General features: G+C 43.7%; 1 protein-coding gene across 3 annotated transcripts in view; it reads left to right on the plus strand.

The window, feature by feature from the left end:
* Window positions 1–19,033, plus strand: part of ADCY8 (adenylate cyclase 8) — a 150,951-nt gene that overhangs the window by 21,216 nt on the left and 110,702 nt on the right. For all 3 annotated transcript variants that reach the window (XM_037166695.2, XM_053661057.1, XM_053661056.1), the window contains exon 2: window positions 5,644–5,793. In XM_037166695.2, coding sequence (XP_037022590.1) covers window positions 5,644–5,793 — 150 coding nt within the window. The remainder of the gene's footprint in view (window positions 1–5,643; window positions 5,794–19,033) is intronic.

Here is a 19,033-nt window from a genome sequence, read left to right on the forward strand (position 1 = left end):
CAAGGAGCTCTCTCCCATTGCATGCACTGTAGAGTCACCCTCCCTGGAAGAACTGTCACCTGCCTCTTTTCTTGGCCACCTCCTCCTCTTTGTTCAGGTTTCATTTAACTATTTCATACCCAGAGAGGTTTCCCTTGAACGACTTGATCTAAATTCAACTCCCCACCAGCTGCCCCATCAATAAGGAAGGGGACTGGGTTGTCCTGTTTTCCAGTGGAATCTAAATCGGTACCTAGGTCCTATTTGGGGCTCAGGAAGTATTTACAAAAATGAAGGAAGAGAGGATGAAACTACCTATGAGATAGTTGTCATTGTCATCCATCTAAGGGTCTGGATGGTACAAAGGAAATTCATTAATTAAGTCATCTGTTCAACGAATATTGAAGGCTGACTACATTAGTAAGGTTTGACCCTCTAAGACTCCGAGGGGGAGACGCAGGAAGTCTGTTAGAGAATGCTGTTGGGATCAGCACCCACGGACAGGAAAAAAAGTGGAAATGAACAAAGGGACAGGTTGAGCTGCAATGCAGTTTCAACAGGAAGCTGTGAGTGCTGTGGGGAGTTAGTTCTACAGCTGGAATGAATGTCCTGAGATATCTGAGCTGCAGTTACAAGCATTTACACTTCTGTGTAGAATAGATCATGACCTTCCATGACCTTCAAGGCTCTCTTCAGCTCCTCAGAGGAGGCTGAGAGCTGAGGGCTGTGTGCCAGCAGAAGTCCTAGAATATTCTCTATACGTGTTTTCTGAAGACTTGGTGGCTCAGCCCAGGAGCCAGCACGGTCTGCCCCTCATGCCCCTGGGATGTACTTCACCCAGGTTCTAGGAGCGGTTCTCCTACATTCCGGTGGGCCTGTCTTCATTGTGGGCATTTACAAGGGATAAATTAAAGTCCCTACCACTGCAGCTGGTCCTGTGTTCCCAACAGGTGTACACTGCCTTCCTTCTCTTTTTCCCATGTTCCCCTTGCCCTCAGACAGCACCTTTGCTAGTCTTGGTGGTTTACCTGACGGCATGACCCAGAGTCTCCCCTTTCCGGGGTCTCCACCTCCAGCTACTATGCCTTTCTTGGGCCAGGGTAGAACCCTACTTGGAGGGGAACCCTTCCTGTCTACTGGTTTCTTGGCATGAGGAGCCCAACATGCCATATTTTGTAGTTACCAGGACTCTCGCCATGGTGCCGGGCCCAGGTATCCAGCCTGGGAAAAGCTGGAAGTCTAAAGCTGCAGGGCCCGGGGTTTCCGGCTCTGTAATCACAGGCTCCCCAAATAGCTCTTCAGGAGTAGACACCCCTGCTGCCTTGTTTCCCAGATTCCTGCACTCCACCTATTGGGGACACAAAGGCATAGGGAGGCCTTTGATTTAAAGTGCGCACTGAATTCTGGAGGGCGGGCACCCCATTTTTGGACAGCACCAGGGTGCTCCCTCATTCTGAGAGTGGGGTATGCAATGCAGCCACAGAGTCTGCTGTCTCAGGCCCACCACCACGTCCCCTCTGACACAAAGGACACGCCTGGGGCTTACACAGCACGACAGGAGATGCCCACAGCGTTCTCCCAAAGCCAGACTCTCCTACACACCTTTCCCCCAAAGTAGGACAAAGCTACCCTAGGCTCTGACTGTCACCTCCATTTTTAGACTTCTAAGGCTCAGCCTGGAAGCAGAAGCACCGTGAAGGGCAGCTACCCCAGATCCCCAGCTCTTCTTTGCCTTCTGTGGCAGGGATGAGAATGTGGCTGCAGGTGGCAGTTCCATCCCTGCCCTGCCTGTGACCTGACCGGGGGGCCCCTCCAGCAGGGGGGCCATTCACTGGAGTCTCAGAGGCTCCGCAGACTCATGGCCTCCTTCTCGCCACATCCATAACACACTTTAGATGCAATGCCTGACAGGCCCGAGATAAAGAGGGAGGAGAATCGAATCAGTGTCCACTTTGGTCTCCAAAACATATCTGATTTGCCTGCCTGTGAATATTGATGACTTCATTCCCAGCGCAGTGCTGCAAAATGCCCGATATTCCTCCCTGACTGCTGGCCACGTATGAGACATTAATTCGTTTTTTCATTCAACAAACATTTATCACACACTTGCCATGGCCAACGGCCAGACTGAGGGAGGTGTCATTAAGACTGTGGCTTTTCCAACGTCTACTTCTTTTGTCCACATCTGCATTTTCTGTTATATGTCATAATAGGACACATTGCTGCTTGGGTAAAACCTATACTACGTTGGATCACAGCTTACCCTGGGGTTAGCCTTTAAATCTAACAAAAATGCTAAAAAAATGCTAAAAAAAAAAGTTAGTGAACGGATGTATCATATCTCAATAATCCAACGGGGCCACGTTTTCCCACAGTGTGGTCGAGCTCCAGATGAAGTAGCAGGCTTGTGTTTAGGGACCATGATGTGTGAAGAGAATGAAACTTCAGTCCTGGCAGCACGCCCAGGCCAGGGGGTGGGCTCACTACTGGAGGCCACGCCCCTGAAACACACGGCTCCTCATCTGCCTTTGAGGCCAGCAGCGCTCCTGAGCGGACAGCATGGCTCGAATGGCTTAACCTGCTTTATCTCCTCCTGCCTCCCCTCCATCTCCTCCCTCCTCCTCTGCCCCACCCTCCCCACCTCGCTTCCCTTCTTTCCCACCCAAACTTGTAATTAATTAAAATACACAGTAACTAAATGTAAGCATGAGAAAACTCTTCCTGGTTTTCCTGGCACCATCCAAGTTTTAAACATATTTGCCAATGATACCTCAGACAAGGGTTTGAGCTCCAAAATCTATAAAGAACTCACATGACTCCACTCCAGGAAGACCAAAAACCCAATTAGAAAATGGGCAAAAGACTTGAACAAGTTTTAAAATGAATTTCTGTGTCCTGGGCAAACCAGGGCCGTTGGCCACCTTACGATCACATGCTAGCTTGGTGATCTTAGGTGGCTGCTTAACCTCGGGAAGCCTCACTGTTCTTTTCTGTGAAATGGAGCTAACGAGACCAAGCAGAGTCGCTACGGTACTGTCCACCATGTAGCCCATGCAAAGGCCAACGCACAGCATCTGGTGTGCGGTTGGGGTGTGTGAATGGCTGTTGTCTCGTCCACTAGCAAGGAGCTTGGCGGATTCTAAGCTTTTACTTCCCACTAGCAAGATCCCAAGCAGTAGTTACCTTGGGCTGGAAACGCTCTTGGAGCAATTTTGGCCGCTGTGTTGCCCGTCTCTGAACATAGTGGAATAAAAATAAATGTTTCCTGTCTTAAGCTACTTGGCATTAACATCATTTATCTTTAAAGTTGGTGCCACTACCTGTTCTAGTTCTCATATTTAACATGTTTTAACTTCATCATTTGTTGCCTTGCCTATTGTTAAAAGGTTTAATCACTTTATTTTTCCCTCACCTCCAGTCCTTCCCATTTTCAGCCTTTAACATTTTGGTTTCCTCCTTAGTGCCAAAGGGTGTTGTTGTTTTTTTTCAGTCTGTTTAAAAAAAATCTTATATCCTTGTTCATTTGTTCTTTTAATTCTATTTTTAAAACTCTGTCTTCTTGTTACCTTCTGAAAAGATTTCTTCTTGCTTACTTCGTCATTTTTCATGATATCATTGGTTGAACTTGAGTTTTTTGTGTTGGTTTTTCATCGCTTAGTTTTTTACTTGTCACGGGTGCCAGCTGAGTTCCACGTGCTCGTGTCCTTTTCTCTTTACCTCTTTCTTAGCTTTTCATTTAAGTATACTACTTTGCTTTATTGCTCTGCTATTTTTTAAACTTCCTTGAGAACTATTTATAATCCCTTTTTCTAAGTCCGCACGTACTATTTATAAAGGGCAGGCAGGAAGCCCGGTCACAGGGCCGACAGCTGTGGGGAGAGCCCACAGCCCTGGCGAGGATGCCGGCGGGACGGTTTGTGCCTCTGTGGGGCTGGACCACTCCCTCGACCCCCGCTGTCACTCTCCTCCCACTCTCCCCTGAGCACTTCACCAGGGAGTCTCAGCCAGGTCTTCACTGTCCCTGCTGTCCCGTCACCGAAGGGCTCCTCAAAGCTTACGCCTGGCAGTGTTGGGGACCTGCTCGATGCTCAGTGAGTCACTACTGAGACATGAGAGACACTGAAAGCAATAATAATGACCATAACCAGTACACAGTCGATACACAGTGACCAATGATTGTGTGACGGGGCCTTTTGACGACTGCTTTCATCGATTATCCAACAACATTTTTGGAAAACATGTCTGTTTTGCAGGGGAAAAAATTTAAGGGCCAGAAAAATTGACTGGGCCAAGTTTACATGGCAGGTAAATGGCCTTAATGGGAGCCCAGCTCTGTAAGCATCGGGCTGGACTCCGAAGCTCTGCGAATGTCAGCAAACCGAGCTATTTGGTCTCCGCACTCAGTGAGGGGAAAGGCCTGCCTTGGTTCCCCGGGGCTAAACCTTAGAGAGGGGATTTGAGGCCCATTTCTATCTGATTCCAGAGCTGGCTCCTTCACGCCCCCTCCACTGCCTTCCCTGCATAGTAAATAATGGACATAAACACTCTTTGTAAAATAGCATACATACAAAAAATTTCAATGCTTCATAGCCCTCTAGAACATTCTTTAACCTGGAGGAAGAAGATCTGTAATGCATCACTTATGAAATAAATAAAAGATGCATATTACGCCATAGACTATTAGCATTTGGAAATAAATGGCCTTACCTTAAAATACATATTCAACAATTATTGGATATCTGTTACATGCTAGGCACATCCATATATATATTCACATGTATAGTATATAAACATGCACTGTACATGTGAATAGATACATGTGCACACACATTACTTCTGTGATGCTGAGGCTGATTCCCCTGGGGGTTGCAGGGAGTTTCACAGCCTCCCTCTGTTTTCCTCACTCTCCAATGTTCAGGCTGCCGTCCTTTCGCAGCCCCTCCCTCCTGCCAGTGCGCAGCCACTGATGTTCGAATGTGAGCCCCATGAACACAGACCTGAGCCTAAAAGCCTAAGAGAGGCCTAAGCACAGATCCATGACTCCAGTTGCGAGGATGACTTGTGAAAACACACCACAGCCTACCAAGAGCATGGACTTGGGGTTAAGTGTCCAGCCAGGAGATTTGGGTGCCTAGGAATTTGGTGGCAGCAATGGAGATGACAAGCAGTAGGCAAATGCAATGTCTTTTCTTGAGTTCAGAACAGCTGGACTTGGATGCTACTTAGGAGGACCTGAGAGCACCAAGGTCAAACACAACAGTGCCATTCAGCTGGTACTTTTCCTCTATCTTACTAGTCTCTTCCCCTACTTCTCACATGATCCCTGGCCCTTTAAGAGTCCCAAACCTTCCGCTGGTGAGGAGGAGAAGGGAGGTTGAGTGAGAAAGAGGGAAGAAGTCCCTTTGTCACGTTTCCAAATGAGGTGCAAATCCAAACTTGGGGACGGAGAAGCTTTAAATTGGATGGAGAGGTCAAGGGAGGCCTCCCAGAGGGCATGACAGCAGGCCCAAGACCTCAATGAAGAACGTGGTTCTATTAACCTGCCCCTAAGCATTTGGATTATTACCTTAAAATTTACTTTGGAAATGTTTGTTTTATTTTCTCTTTGCCTACAAACAGCTCTTTTAACCACCTGACCAGGCTATGCTTGCCATTCTGTTCCAGGTCGTGGCCCAGGCTGTGTTATTCATGTGCATGAACACAGCTGGGATCTTCATCAGTTACCTGTCAGACCGGGCCCAGCGCCAGGCCTTCCTGGAGACGCGGCGGTGCGTGGAGGCCAGGCTGCGGCTGGAGACGGAAAACCAAAGACAGGTAATGGCTGGAAATGCCATGTGTCCCGGTCGTCGCCTAGCCAGTTTCCAAATGACACAGAGTTTTTATTCTCTCCAAACACAGCCCGACTTGCAAGTGTTCTCTCAAAGTGTGTGTCATGGGGTTCCAGAGTCTAAAATAGTTCTGTTAGATATACAAAGGGGGTTGGTCTTACTTTCCACACTCAAACAACTGCTGTCCACAAGAAATGAAATAATTCTAGGCACAAAAGTGATTTTCTGATGCTTTGGACTGAGATCTATGTGAATAAGGCTACGGTTCCTTACAAAAAAAAAAAGATTAAAAATCTCGTCTTTGACCCTCCTTTTTTTTGAAACTGTAAATTTTCATTTCAAATCATTTTTTCTACCTCACAGCAACTGAAATTGTAGTAAGCTCATAGAAGAATCTGGACATGTGTGTTTCCTAATACCTGATCCTGATTGTTAGAAGAAAAGGTTGAACATAATAAATGTTATAGAACATGATCAGGGTCCCAGAATAAGGGGACACTGTAGAGGAAGCAGGGTAGATCAGGGTGGGAGCCTGGGTTCCAGTTTGAAGAGATTAAAATAAAGGAGTTTTTTTTTTCAGTGGATGTTAAAAGAATTATAAAAATAGCTCTTGTCTCAAATTATATGTTTCACCAAAATAAAATTAGCTTTCAAAGAATAAACACGTGCCCCTGTTGCAATTATTCATCTATTAAAATGCATGCATGTTTTCACCTCTGAAAGCAATTTTCAAAGAGGAATGACAAGAACGTGTTGCAAATTGTTTATAGAATCAACATATTTTATGTTCAGCATGTTTATATACTCTTGGGACTTCTGTGCTCAATGACTACACCCCACCATACTGGCCTCTTTTTTTTTAAGCAGGCTGTGAATACTTGTTATTGTCAGCCTTATGCAATGATGGTTTGAGAAATTATAAAGAAAGTAACTGCAAAAAAATGCAGCATTTTCTTCATCTCAATTTGATCAAATCATCAGTACAACGTGGCTCTTTGGGATGGAGGAAGCCAGGTCTGTGTGGAAATGGGTGAGGCAGACAGGCCGGGTGCAGCTGACCAGGACTCAGCTCCCACTGCCATATGTTATTGCCAGGGGCACGAAGCAAATGACTGAATAGCCAGATCCTACATGGACTTCTCAGGATTCAGAATTAGGAAGCTTCTAAGTTAATGTCTAAAAAATTATGGAAACTTGTAACAGATTTATTGTAGTTGCCCTGAATAACCATATAAAATAATTTAGAAAAATAACTCCAAGAAAGAAATCACCTTGTACACCAAACATGAGTATCTCCAGGGACTATATATTGTGTTCCTCTGCAAAGTGGAATAGTTGCCAGACGGACACGTCACTCTTTCCATGGGATCTATGCCAATTCAGAGAATGTGGCCGTATTAATAATTTATTCAACTCTTCTTGGTGCTCTGTCACAACCAGGACTGCACCTGTGGGTGAGTTGTCTGGGCAGCCCAGCCTCTTATTTAATGTCTGTGAAATATTGGAGACAATGAAAACAATTGCCTTACTGTACCCATCAGACTTCTTTTCCCTTCAAGTGGAATGTCTTGAAGTTACTGTGATGTAGAAATCTAACGCGGTAAAAGGATCTTCCTCTATGCTCTCTAATCTTTATTTTGTTTAAGTTGGTGAAAAGAAGAAGAAAACAGTAATATACAGAAGTAAGAACAAGTATCAACAAGAATGCTGTGAAATGTTCACTAGAGTTCATGCCACAGCTATGTCACCTCCTGGATGGGCCACCTCGGCCACCGAACTTGCAGACTTAGGTCCCTTACCCATAAATGGGGCAATGTCTCTGTTTCCAACATTGGGTTTGCCTCAAATGAGATCATGTGTATAAAGCAATACAAAAGTTTAAGTCAGCCTCATCATAAGAAAAGATTCTCTTTCCGTGGAAGATTCCTTGTTCTGAGGATTAAGTAAAATGTGCTGTCCATTTGTTACAGTCTGGTGTTCACAATGATGCTAAAATATTTCTGGTATACTGACCACCTTTCTTCCCTTGGCAGTAGTATCTGAGATAGTTGGCTCGGTATCATTCAGTGCTGAAGTTACTTTCCATTGACACTTGATCTCTGCTTCAGGTTCCCATTATCCCCCAGAACTTCCTCAGTGGAGATGGGCAGAGAAGTTTCTCGAATGCGACTGCCTAGGATTGTAGTTCTTTGCTTAGTCACTTACCATGTTAGTGAGTTTGAGCAAGGTCTGAGTCTTAGTTTCTCCATCTGTAACATGGGGATGATAATACCCTTCTCAAGAGGTTCCTTATAGTTAGAAATATTGTGTGCAGGGCCTTCAAGTCAGTGAAAGGTTTCTATTAGTGTGATTATGAATCAACAGCATAGCGTAGTCCCAGGAGGATTCATCTGAGAGCACAAGGATGGCTTGCCTCAGTTGAAACCCCAACTGACAGTTACTCACATGCAGGGAAATCAGGATGTGGTCCTCAGGTATACAGTGGGCAGAACTCAGTATTAGGCTCCACATCTTTAAAAGTGCAACGTCTCAGAAACAAATCCATCCCCACTAACCTCTTATCAAAGCTAATTATAATAACATAACTGTTAAAAATTCTATACTGGGTAAAGGAGACATTGTCCCAAGGGCCTGAGTGACATCAGATCTATTTTTCTTGGTAAATTATTCCAAAGGAGACCAAATAGCATTTTTAAAACACTTCTAAAAGCAGAATTGAAGGCCTTATTCCACAGAAATGTTCAAGTTTTATGCTATTTTTTAAGCACTGGCTTTATCTCATGATAGAATAAAAAGGAAATAGTTAAAGGACTTAATATGTTTGACCATGAATTAATTTATTTATTGACAGTCTATTATGTGCCATGAGCTTTTCTGGACATTGGGAATATATCTGGTCTGACAGAGTTTACCAGATATAGAAAGAGATGGATGACTATGCAGATACATGTGGGAATGATGGACAGGTCAAACCTAAACTAGAGACAGAAAGAAGCTTACCTAAAACAAATGATGCCTGAGTTGATATGTGAATAGGATTTAGCTCACAGAGAAGTGATGGAAGAGTACTTCGTGAAGGTCAAACAATGCATACAAACATCCTGAAGGAAGGGAAAACATACAGTAGTTTGTTGAAGCACATAACTCACTGCTGTGATTCATTTATCCATCCACCCATCCACCCATGTTGTAGGCATGACAAAGTCAAGTAAGACTCCATATCTGCTCTGGATTGGGCCTGGAGGATGAGTAGAACTTTATTAGAAGAAAAGAAAGAATTAGCAAAGGTATTGATGTTAAGACATATATGGTATGAGGAAGCACACCTCTAGCAAACTTGTATACTTTACTCAATGGCAGACCACAGCACCTTCCCATTCAATGAAAAATACATGTTTATGGAGTGTTAACTACTAGGCATTGCTCAGTGTACTGTGTATCCTTCAGGTATATACTGAAAATCTACTGCAGATCTTTGTTACAGCTTCTCATGCTGGATCTCAACCACTGCATGCCTTCTTGGTAGGGTAGGCTGTGAGCTCCCTACAAGTAACCCATAATCATTCTGTATACAGCTCACTCAGCGTGACCAGCATGGGAATATATGATTATGAAATCCCCAATCTTTGACTGAGATTATCGATAATTAATAGTGGTTACTAATAATTTTACCAAAGAAAAATCGCCCAGGCAATAGCCAGAGGATACATGACCCATGAGCCATGTTGCCTCTTGCTTGGCAGATCCCATAGCATGATGAGATGTTTGAGGTCATTCCTAACAGGCTTTTTTCTTGGGTGACCTGAGGTTCTTAAGGTGAAGAGCAAGCAAGTAGGGGAGACTAGCCTACATTAAAACGTTTTGCTTCATGCCTCTTTCTGAGTAGGATTTTAACAAAGCTTCTTGAAGACGGCTCTCTATTAGGACATCTCCTTCCCTTCCCATAGTAGTTGATACAATGCTGGGCAGAAACCACTGGAGGGCCGCAAAGGTTGACATTTTTAATTTAGGTGACTGGCTTCAAGAAGTTGAGCACCTATCGGCTCTTCACAAGATAAGGAGTTTGTTCTTTAAAAGAAACAATTTTATAACCCATTATAATCAGCACAGAGCATATTAAACATCTCGGTCTTTCGGTCCCCAAGTTCTCCTCCAATGTGTTCTCCATCCCAAAAGTCTGGTCTGGTTTAGAACCAGTACATTGTATGGGGTTAAAAGCAACATCTTCAATGTGTAGAAGACTTGGATTCCCATTGTACTTCCTGTGCTTCCTGACTGTGGGAATTTAGGCAAACTCTTCCCTCTAGAGACCTTGCTTTTGTAGATGTGATATGAGCATAATAGTGTTCTTTCTCCAAGCATTGAGAATTAAGGATTAAGGATGATCAATTCTTAGCTTAAGGGAGAGGATGTTGTGATGACCATGACAATGACGTCTCCTCTCAGCAGGAAAACCATTCAATGGCCACATTATCTCCAAGACAAAGTCCAAACCCCAATGCATGTCCCAACAAGCCCTCCAGGACCTAGCCTCTGCCCTCTATCCTGGATTCTTCTGTGCCACCTTGCTGCTCACACCAAACGACCCTCAGTTCTCCAGACTACTGTTTCACTGCCCTGTGCTGGGTGGTTCACTCAGCCTGAAAAGCCCACCTCCTTCCTCATGTCTTTACTCTGAACATTCTAGTTGCTTCTCCTCAGGTTGAGGATAAATTTTCTTGTGCTTCCAGAATGCCTTAAAGTTAACTCTATTATAGAACCATTTCAGAGACTGACTAGTCTGCATTTCTCTCTTTCCTTGGCCAATTAGAGCTACTTAAAGGCAGGTCCCTCTATGCAATTTATCTGATTCCCTGGTATTTATTCAGCACAACGCCTGGCATATCAGATCTTCTGGTTAATATTTATTTAACTGAGTTTTACTAAATTAAAACTTTTTTTTGTGGCTTCACTTCTGCCTACATGAGGGTCATGTTGAAATAATTCTCCTGTGCAAAAGTATAGAGATTTGTGTCCATGGTGACGCCCATTAGAAACTTGACGGAGAAAGGACTCTTACCCAGTTCAGCAGAGACTGGGACAGGCTGAGCTCATGTCTGACGCAGACATGCTAGGGGAATTTTCCATCTGGATGCCACATCTTGGAACATCTCTCTTTGGGGAGTTAGACTCTAATTATTGCAGTTCTTGTAATTCCACTGCTCCTCCCAAATGATCCGAATGGCCCATATTTATTTTAAATATTAAAATGAATTAATTGTTTTTCTTTTAGCTTTGAGAATTGCCAAAACCTACTTATGGTAATCATGGCATTTCAAAGTGTCTCAGAAGCTCTGGGGGCACTGGAATAAAGTTTCTGGTGCTGCCATATGTTATAGCAGTAGGGAGATGTATTATTTAGTGCAGCAGATGTTTTAGCTGTGTTAAAGCAATTCTGTTTGACATCTTTGTTAGACAACAATGATGTAAGCTGGAGGTTTGGACAATAGATTGGATGAGAAAGTTGGGTTTCCTACTAAGTTCTGTGCTGGTTGGTTTGATTCATGTTAGTGCCCTATAGTACCTAGGAAATTGTTTTGAATGATACAGGTAACTGTGAACTACTAGTAAGGCAGAGCCTTGTCATTCATTCATTCATTCATTCCTTTTTTCAAGGAACGGTCAATTCAAGGCTGACCTAAGAATGGCTGAATCTCAGAAAAAAAATTTTTTTAAGATTTTATTTATTTCTTTATTCTTAGAAGGAGGGAAATTGAAGGAGAAAGAGGGAGAGAAACATCAGTGTGTGGTTGCCTCTCACGTGCCCCCTACTAGGAACCTGGCCTGAAACCCAGGCATGTACTCTGACTGGGAATTGAACCAGTGACCCTTTGGTTCACAGGCCAGTGCTCAATCCACTGAGCCATACTAGCCAGGGCTGAAATTTTCTTTTTTTTTTTTGTTCCAGGTCAGTGGGTATTCTCATATTCCAAAATCTCTTAAGCTGCATACCATCAAGACATTTTTCTGCTTTTTTCTCCATCTCTTACATTCAAGACTACTCATGCACCACTGGTCATATTCATCCTCATCTGTTATAAATATATTTTATGTAACTATTCTGTAGTTTCTACGGGAATTTCCTAAACATCATTATCACTAGGACACACATGCCTTTGCTTATGCTTGTCTCCCTACCTGGTGTAACACTCCTTTCATCCCTTAAACCTTCTCCGCTCTTCAATGCTCAGCTCAAATGTCACCTTCTCTGCACAGACCCTCCCTGTTTCCCCCAGCTGTGACCTCCATGAGTGTTTCATTCGTATACTGCTTTAAGCAATTATCTCTTTCTCCACTTGGGGTGCTCTTTATTTTTTCTTCTACACAATAAACTCTTTGAAGATTGGATGTGTTTCATTTACATTCTTCACAATAGCTGTGAGTCCAGAAGGGGAGAGACCCAAGCTGGGAAGAAGAGCAGAGACAATGAACTTACAATGAGTGCTATAATTGTGTTTTCCAAATAGTTTTTGGAATGAACAGATTTGGGAAATACTCTCCTCTCCGGGTGTGCCTTCTGGGGTCTTCGTCCTAAACCAGAAATCCAATCTCTTCTTGTCAGTTAACAACCGTGTTGAACTTCCTCCATCTCCCAGTCCGACTTTACTTTTTATTGTTCCTTCACATGAGTGACGTTCATTAGGTGGAGTTCTGCCTAAGCAAGTTTTTTAAAAAAAATCAGTTTCATCTAGAAGCATCATCCCGATCATCACATTGTAAGCTTCTCTGTCTCTAGATGTTATATATTTCATAGTTTCATTTCATTTCTTTCCATAGTTTTGCTTTCATTTCTTTCAGATATTTTGGAAGTGGAAGTAAAATGTTATTGCAGCCACCATCATCCCTCAACATATAATGCTCTGCAACCGTGCTGTCCAGTAGAATCACTGTGAAATGTTCTACATTCGCCTTATCCAGATCCCACTAACCACGTGTGACTATTGAGCAGCACACGAAATGTGGTTAATGCGATTGAGGAACTGACGTTTAGTTTCATTAATTTAAATAGCCACTAACCATTTTTTATCTCTTGTTGCTCTCTTGGTGATTTATCATGACTCATCCTTTGCTTCTGGATTGTCCCCATGTCAATATGTCTAACATTGTGTTCATTTCTGAGCTCCACATGCCCATCAGCAACATCCTGCTACACAGCTGCATTGGCATGTCCCACTGGCATCACTGGTTCAGCCTGTTGACAATCCTCTCAGCCTCCTAAAAATGCACTTCAACGGGACACATCCTTGTACCTGACCCACCCATTCCTGCCGATGCTCTCTCTCTCCACCATTTATGCACTGACTGCCCCTACCTTCCTTTTTCTAATACCATTTGACGCTCTCTCACAAAATAGCTTTCTGCCTGGTGCTGACCAGTTTCTAACCAGTATAAACTGTTTGAACCACCTGGAGTCACTGAACACTAAAATTCTTCCTGAAAAAATAAGCTATATTTTGCTTTTTCCTGTTTTCTGTATGAAATAGGAGGCTTTACAGACATATCGAACCTCATGAGAATGTATAGAGCATGAGCCACAGTTTTCTGTCCGTCTGTTCTTGTCTCTATTCCTGTGTAATGTAGTGAATGCCCCCATCACATTTTTGTGGGTAAGAATGTGGATCCTCTCCTCCCACAGGGAGCCACTGATGCAGGGAGCCCCGCAGTGGCCCAGCTGTGCTCTCTCTCGCTGGAGAGCTATAGCCAGAACAAAAAGAAGGCTGAGGAAGCCCACATTCACTCATTTTGCAGCCACAGTCCCCTGCCCTTTGCCCACAGTGAAGTGCTGGCCTTGATTCCCATACGCCTCCTGTATCTTTTTCTCAGTTCACATCCCAAAATCCCAGCATGGAGTGTAATGCTATTGGGACCATCTCTTTAGTGTCCAGTTTTGATTATATAAGACCTCACATTAAAGTTTTCCATGGATTGCTAAGGACCACAGAATACAAGCCAACTTCATTACCCTGCATTACAGCCCTCCCACTGCCTGGCTCGGCCCCACAGTCATGTCACTGGCTGCCTCCACCCTGTGTTCCAACACACCACCCACACCAGCACACATGACCCTACTCTTCCGTGCCTTCGACTTTTTGCTGGTTGTTCCCTGCTTGCCCTCCAGATCCAGTCTTGATTCTTCTCTGCCTTTCTCTGTGCCCCAGGAGACTAACTTCTGTGGATGCATCAACAGGCCATTACCCTCTAGCTTCTGGTTGGATTTGGCCAAGGGAAGCACTGGATGGAAGGGCAAAGAGGTCAATGGATCCACTTCCCCATTTCCTATCCTGCCAGGCTGTGGGACACCAGTGGTTGCTTGTTCACAGCAAAGGCCATAGCATCTGTCAGGTAGCCCTCACCTGCAGCTCCAGGATTGCCAGGTGCCAGGAGTGTTTATAGATCCACTCATCCTAGCATTTGGGTGCTTAACCATCCATTGCCGTGTTCCTTAACTCCTCATTAAACTCTCTTCCATTATCCCTTTTGAGGTGCCTATTTTGTTATGCTAGGACCCTGAATTACATGCTCCTATTGTCCCATTTGTATGAGACGCCCTACCCCTAACTGTCTATATCGAGTTTGTGAGGCAGTTTAGTAAAGCAGAAAGACTAGGAATCAGAAGAACTCTACCTTGCCACTAGCCATGTGTGTATATGGACCTCCTGAAATGTGCCTCGTCTCAGCTGAGTTGTACTATGAGCATAAAATACACACCAGATTTTGAAGACAATACAAAAAAAAGGAATGCAAAATATCTTTTTACATATATTGGCTACATGTTGATTACTCAATGAAATGGCAATATTTGGGGTGTATTTGGTTCAATAAAAATGCACTATGAACTTTAAGGGTTTTTTTTCAGCTTTTTAAAATGTGTACACTAGGAAATTTTAGTTGCATGGGTGACTCACATCCTGTCTCTGCAGGACAGTGTGGCTCTAGGTGCTTGCCCCATTTCACTCTGCAACTTTCTGGTGTGACTCTCAGCAAGTAGTTGAGCCACTTCGGGTATGAGTTTCCTCATCTCTCAATTAGAAGTGATGATTCTCGTCCTAACCCATGAGGATGTTCTGAGAGACATGTAACATAATGCCAGAAAAAAGTGTTATCTCAACTGTAAGGGACTCTACAAATGCTAAGGCTATTCCTGTGAAAATCTCACCAACGCCCCAATCTGATGTTCAGATGTCCCTCCTCCAGGAAGCCTCCTCTGCTGTTTCCAGTCAAGAGCTATTTCTTTTTCCTTGGCACTTAGGAATTTTTAGTTAAGGCAGGTTTTTCACACTCTGTCTAGTATTGTGGTTGGCACTGTTATTCCCTCTACTTGCTGATAAAAATGTAGGGCAGTGAGAAGCCCAGTGTTAATGGCTTGCGACCCCCCTGTAGCAGCTGACTTCACCCAAAGTATTGTTTACCCCGTGTGAGTGGACTGCCCACTCTTGCTTTCCATCTGGCTGCCTGTTCTTTGCAATTTTTCCTGCCCACTATGTATTTGCCTTTTCTGGCATGGTGGAAAGAGTGAATGCTTTGAAGAGAACAAAGCTGAACTGAATTGCTAACTGCTAACGCTATACCTGGGTGACCTTGGGTATGTCACTTAAACTCTCTGCACTTTGGATCTTTCATCAAAAGGATGACCCCTGTAATCCCAAAGTTGCAATACAGATGAGCAATTGGGATCATAGTTGGTCCTTGAACTTTTGAACCACCTTGGCCATATCTTGAGGTTTTACAGCAGAACACATTCTGTTTCTAATAACTATAGGTTTTCTTCTTGAGATTTGTTATTATTGAAACTTGCCATCTTGGACAGTACTAATTACACCCTGATTCAAAGACAGGTCGGCACCCTGTGCTCATTTGCATACAATTAACATTTCCAGAGGCAGTTTAGATAAAAGAAATCAATCTCCATCGCTGCCCTGGACACCTTTGCTCAAGCCTGAAGAAGCTAAGCTGCAACCAAAGAGTCACATGGGGACCTTTTAATCTCGTAAATCTGTCCAAGGAATTTTGACCAAAGAAGTTGGAATTGGAAACTAAACACAACGCAAGTGTAAAATGCTATAGGCAAGGCATGCTCTGTTGCCTGGATGTAGCTGAAGGCACATTTCTAAAGTGGTAGTAAATAGAGCAGGGGGAAGATAAATTATGTATTTTTAAAAAGTGATCCAGGACTAAAATAACTTATTTCAGCTGGGTTTGAGCACAGGACCACTGACAGGAATTCTGTGTTCTTTAGTTTGCATAAACCACACTCAAAATTTAAAAAATACAACTAATAAAAAAAACTCTTAGAACAATCTGAATAAGAACTATTCTAGAACTGTCTGCTGTTTGTTTCTAATTTTTTTAGCAAATGTCTTGCCCACATGTAATTTGAAAACAACTGTTTTAGAAGGAAACTAGATATTTGCAAAGTGATTTTAATTTTCCATAGGAACAAAAGCTTGCTTTCTTTTTACATTTTGTTTTTTATACCATACTCAATTAAATTTTGTTATAGCAGTAGCAAACACAACTAACATAAGCAGCTTTGGAAACAAACATCACTGCCTCCTGCTAAAGACAGGACCTAACTGGGGGAGCAGACATGAACTAGACAGGGGCCAGCTATGAGTTCTTAGCATGTTGGAGTCTCCACCAGGGGGACAAGCTATTGAATCAGGTAAGTGGAAGTCTACTGTGATGCAATGCCATTCAAAAAATATTCATGCAAAATCAAAAGAATCCAAAGTGATTTTTTAAAAACACTGAAATTACTCTTGATTAGCAGTCAGTCTATGAACTTGAGACAGGCTGAGAACTCTGCTCTCAAGGCAAGAAGAAACACAGAGGCATACACAGAGCAAACACCACGGGGAGAGGAGAAAGAGGCTGAGACTGGAATTGAGATTGGAGAGACCTACAAGCCAACGAACACCAATGACTGCTGGCAGCCACTGGAGGCCAGAAGAGCTGGGCAGGGCCAAGGGTAGAGTAGGGCTTCCAGGAAGTTCCCGTTTCTTTCTCACAGGAGGCGTTCTGGCTCCTCCCAACTCTTCGGAAGACTTCAGCTTTGTGCCTAACTGCCCATCATGGGCAAGAAACTAATAACAACTCCAAAAGATCACTTTCCAAAGTGTGTACTCCTCCCAAACCAGATTTAGACTTGCTGAGTTCTATTCCGAAAAGGCTTCAGTTCCATTCCAAACTAGAGATCCAGGATGCTTGGTTGATGTCTCTTCATTATTTAGGGCTGAGCTAATCATCAAAATCCAATCAGAATTCCAGATTAACTGACTCTTTCTCGGAGCCTTCTTCAGAGTTTTAACAGTGACAATGTATTATCACTATTCAGTCAGGTGACTACTACATTCTGTAATATAGACCAAGCTCTCAGCTAGGTGCCAGAAATATAAATAATATCAAACTTTTTCATAATAAACCAGAGTTTGGCAAGCTTGGCTCTTTCCAACCTACAGTGATATGTGTCATGTCTTACACTCTCCACTAGATCGCAGGTTTCTTGGTCAACAGAGAACTCAATGTTTTTCTCCCATATCTAACATGGTATGGGATATTTAGCAACATTGTATCAAATAAATAAAATAATGATTGAATGAAGGAGTCTTTTCCACAAGGCCCCTTCCCCAAATATAGGAGTGTTATTGACAAATATTAAAGAATAATTTTCCTTCCCTCCTTAGTCCATGGGATGCTGGATTTTATACAGGTTTTGTTGTTGTTTTGTTTTGTTTTTAAAACAAGGGTGTTTGTATTGAACTCTACTCCAAGTTACTGGTAAGATGAAAGTTGGAGTGCCAGGTGCTGAGAGGCATGGCATGCAGCTGGACAGAGAATGCCTCCACGGACCACAGCTCATGGGGAGGATGTTGAATTTTGCAGCTCAGCTTCAGTCTGCCCGACCCTTCAGTCTGCTCCTGGCCAAGACGGGGATAGGGAGAGGTTATCACACTGAACATGCACAAGGCTAGGAAGATGCCTGGATAGAGGAGAAAGCTTTCCTATCCCTTTCTGGTACCATATTGGGGGTGGAACCAGGGGAAAGCAGGCATGTACGGAATCAAATCAAAATGGCTCGGGGGGAGGTACTGGCCCACAGAGACCTGCCAGTCTAGTCTAGGGAAAGAAGAGATTGGTTGGAAGATGGTCCCACCCAAATGCACCAAAGTTTGTGAAGTTTGATCATTCTGAGAAAGCACCTGGCCCATCCCACACCCAAAACTAAGACAGCCTCAGGGGAACAAAGAAACATTCTCTCTTGCTCTTGGCTTGCTGCTCAGACTGCGCACTGGCCTATTCTCTCCATGGTCCATGTGACCTTAGCAGTCCTATGGCCCATGAACTCCAGAAGGGATTCTCTCTCTCTTGCCTGCCTGGTCCATGCAACACTGTGGCCCTAGCAGCCATATGGCCATGGCTGCACGGGCCCCACACAGATTCCAGAAGGGATCCTGAAGTGGACCACAGCCAGGGACAAACTAAGCTATAGGGATGACCACTTAGCAGCCACCTTAGCAGATTTCAAAGGACTATATTTTAAATGGAAACAGGAATTCTGGACACTGCCTTTTGTTTTTGGTCTTGCCGAGGATGGCGGGACTTTCTCTGGGTTTTGCAGAAGAGATGGGCTTTGAGACCAGTGTCTGCCATTCTCTAAGATCATGCCACATCTGAATGAAACCTCTTGTATTGCATCAGCACTGGCCTCACAAGTTTGGCTTTTGTGGCGGCAGGCAGACAAACCCCTTTTTTGTTCGTTAACAATTTTCTTTCTCTCCTTAGTCAATGGGATGCTGGATTTTGTAGATGTTTTCATTTACAACAGAGAGTGTTCCTCCTGCACTCACTGCTCCATCAACTCCTCTCTCTTCACTCCCATTGTCCAAAAGAGTTCGCAGTTAGCTCTACAGGAGCCTCCTTTTATATGTGAATCACCAAGATGTAAATATTTCATCTTTACACCTCCTCACTCTCCACCAGTTCAAAGCACTTTATGTCTGATATCCATTGTCCTGGCCTGTCTTTGGAACATGCAAGAGATGGGCAGTGCCCTGAGCTGATGTCTATCATAATGTCATTAATGATAGAGCTAATGATAGTCGTTAATATTTTATCACAGTGTTCAAGGTCTCTGCCTGCATGCACGGTGAAGGCAGAAGTGAAGCTTGTCCTCTCTTCTGCCCAAT

The sequence above is a fragment of the Artibeus jamaicensis genome, unplaced genomic scaffold, assembly GCF_021234435.1.
Source record: "Artibeus jamaicensis isolate MK-2021 breed Jamaican fruit bat unplaced genomic scaffold, CSHL_Jam_final scaffold_916, whole genome shotgun sequence".
Taxonomy (NCBI): domain Eukaryota; kingdom Metazoa; phylum Chordata; class Mammalia; order Chiroptera; family Phyllostomidae; genus Artibeus; species Artibeus jamaicensis.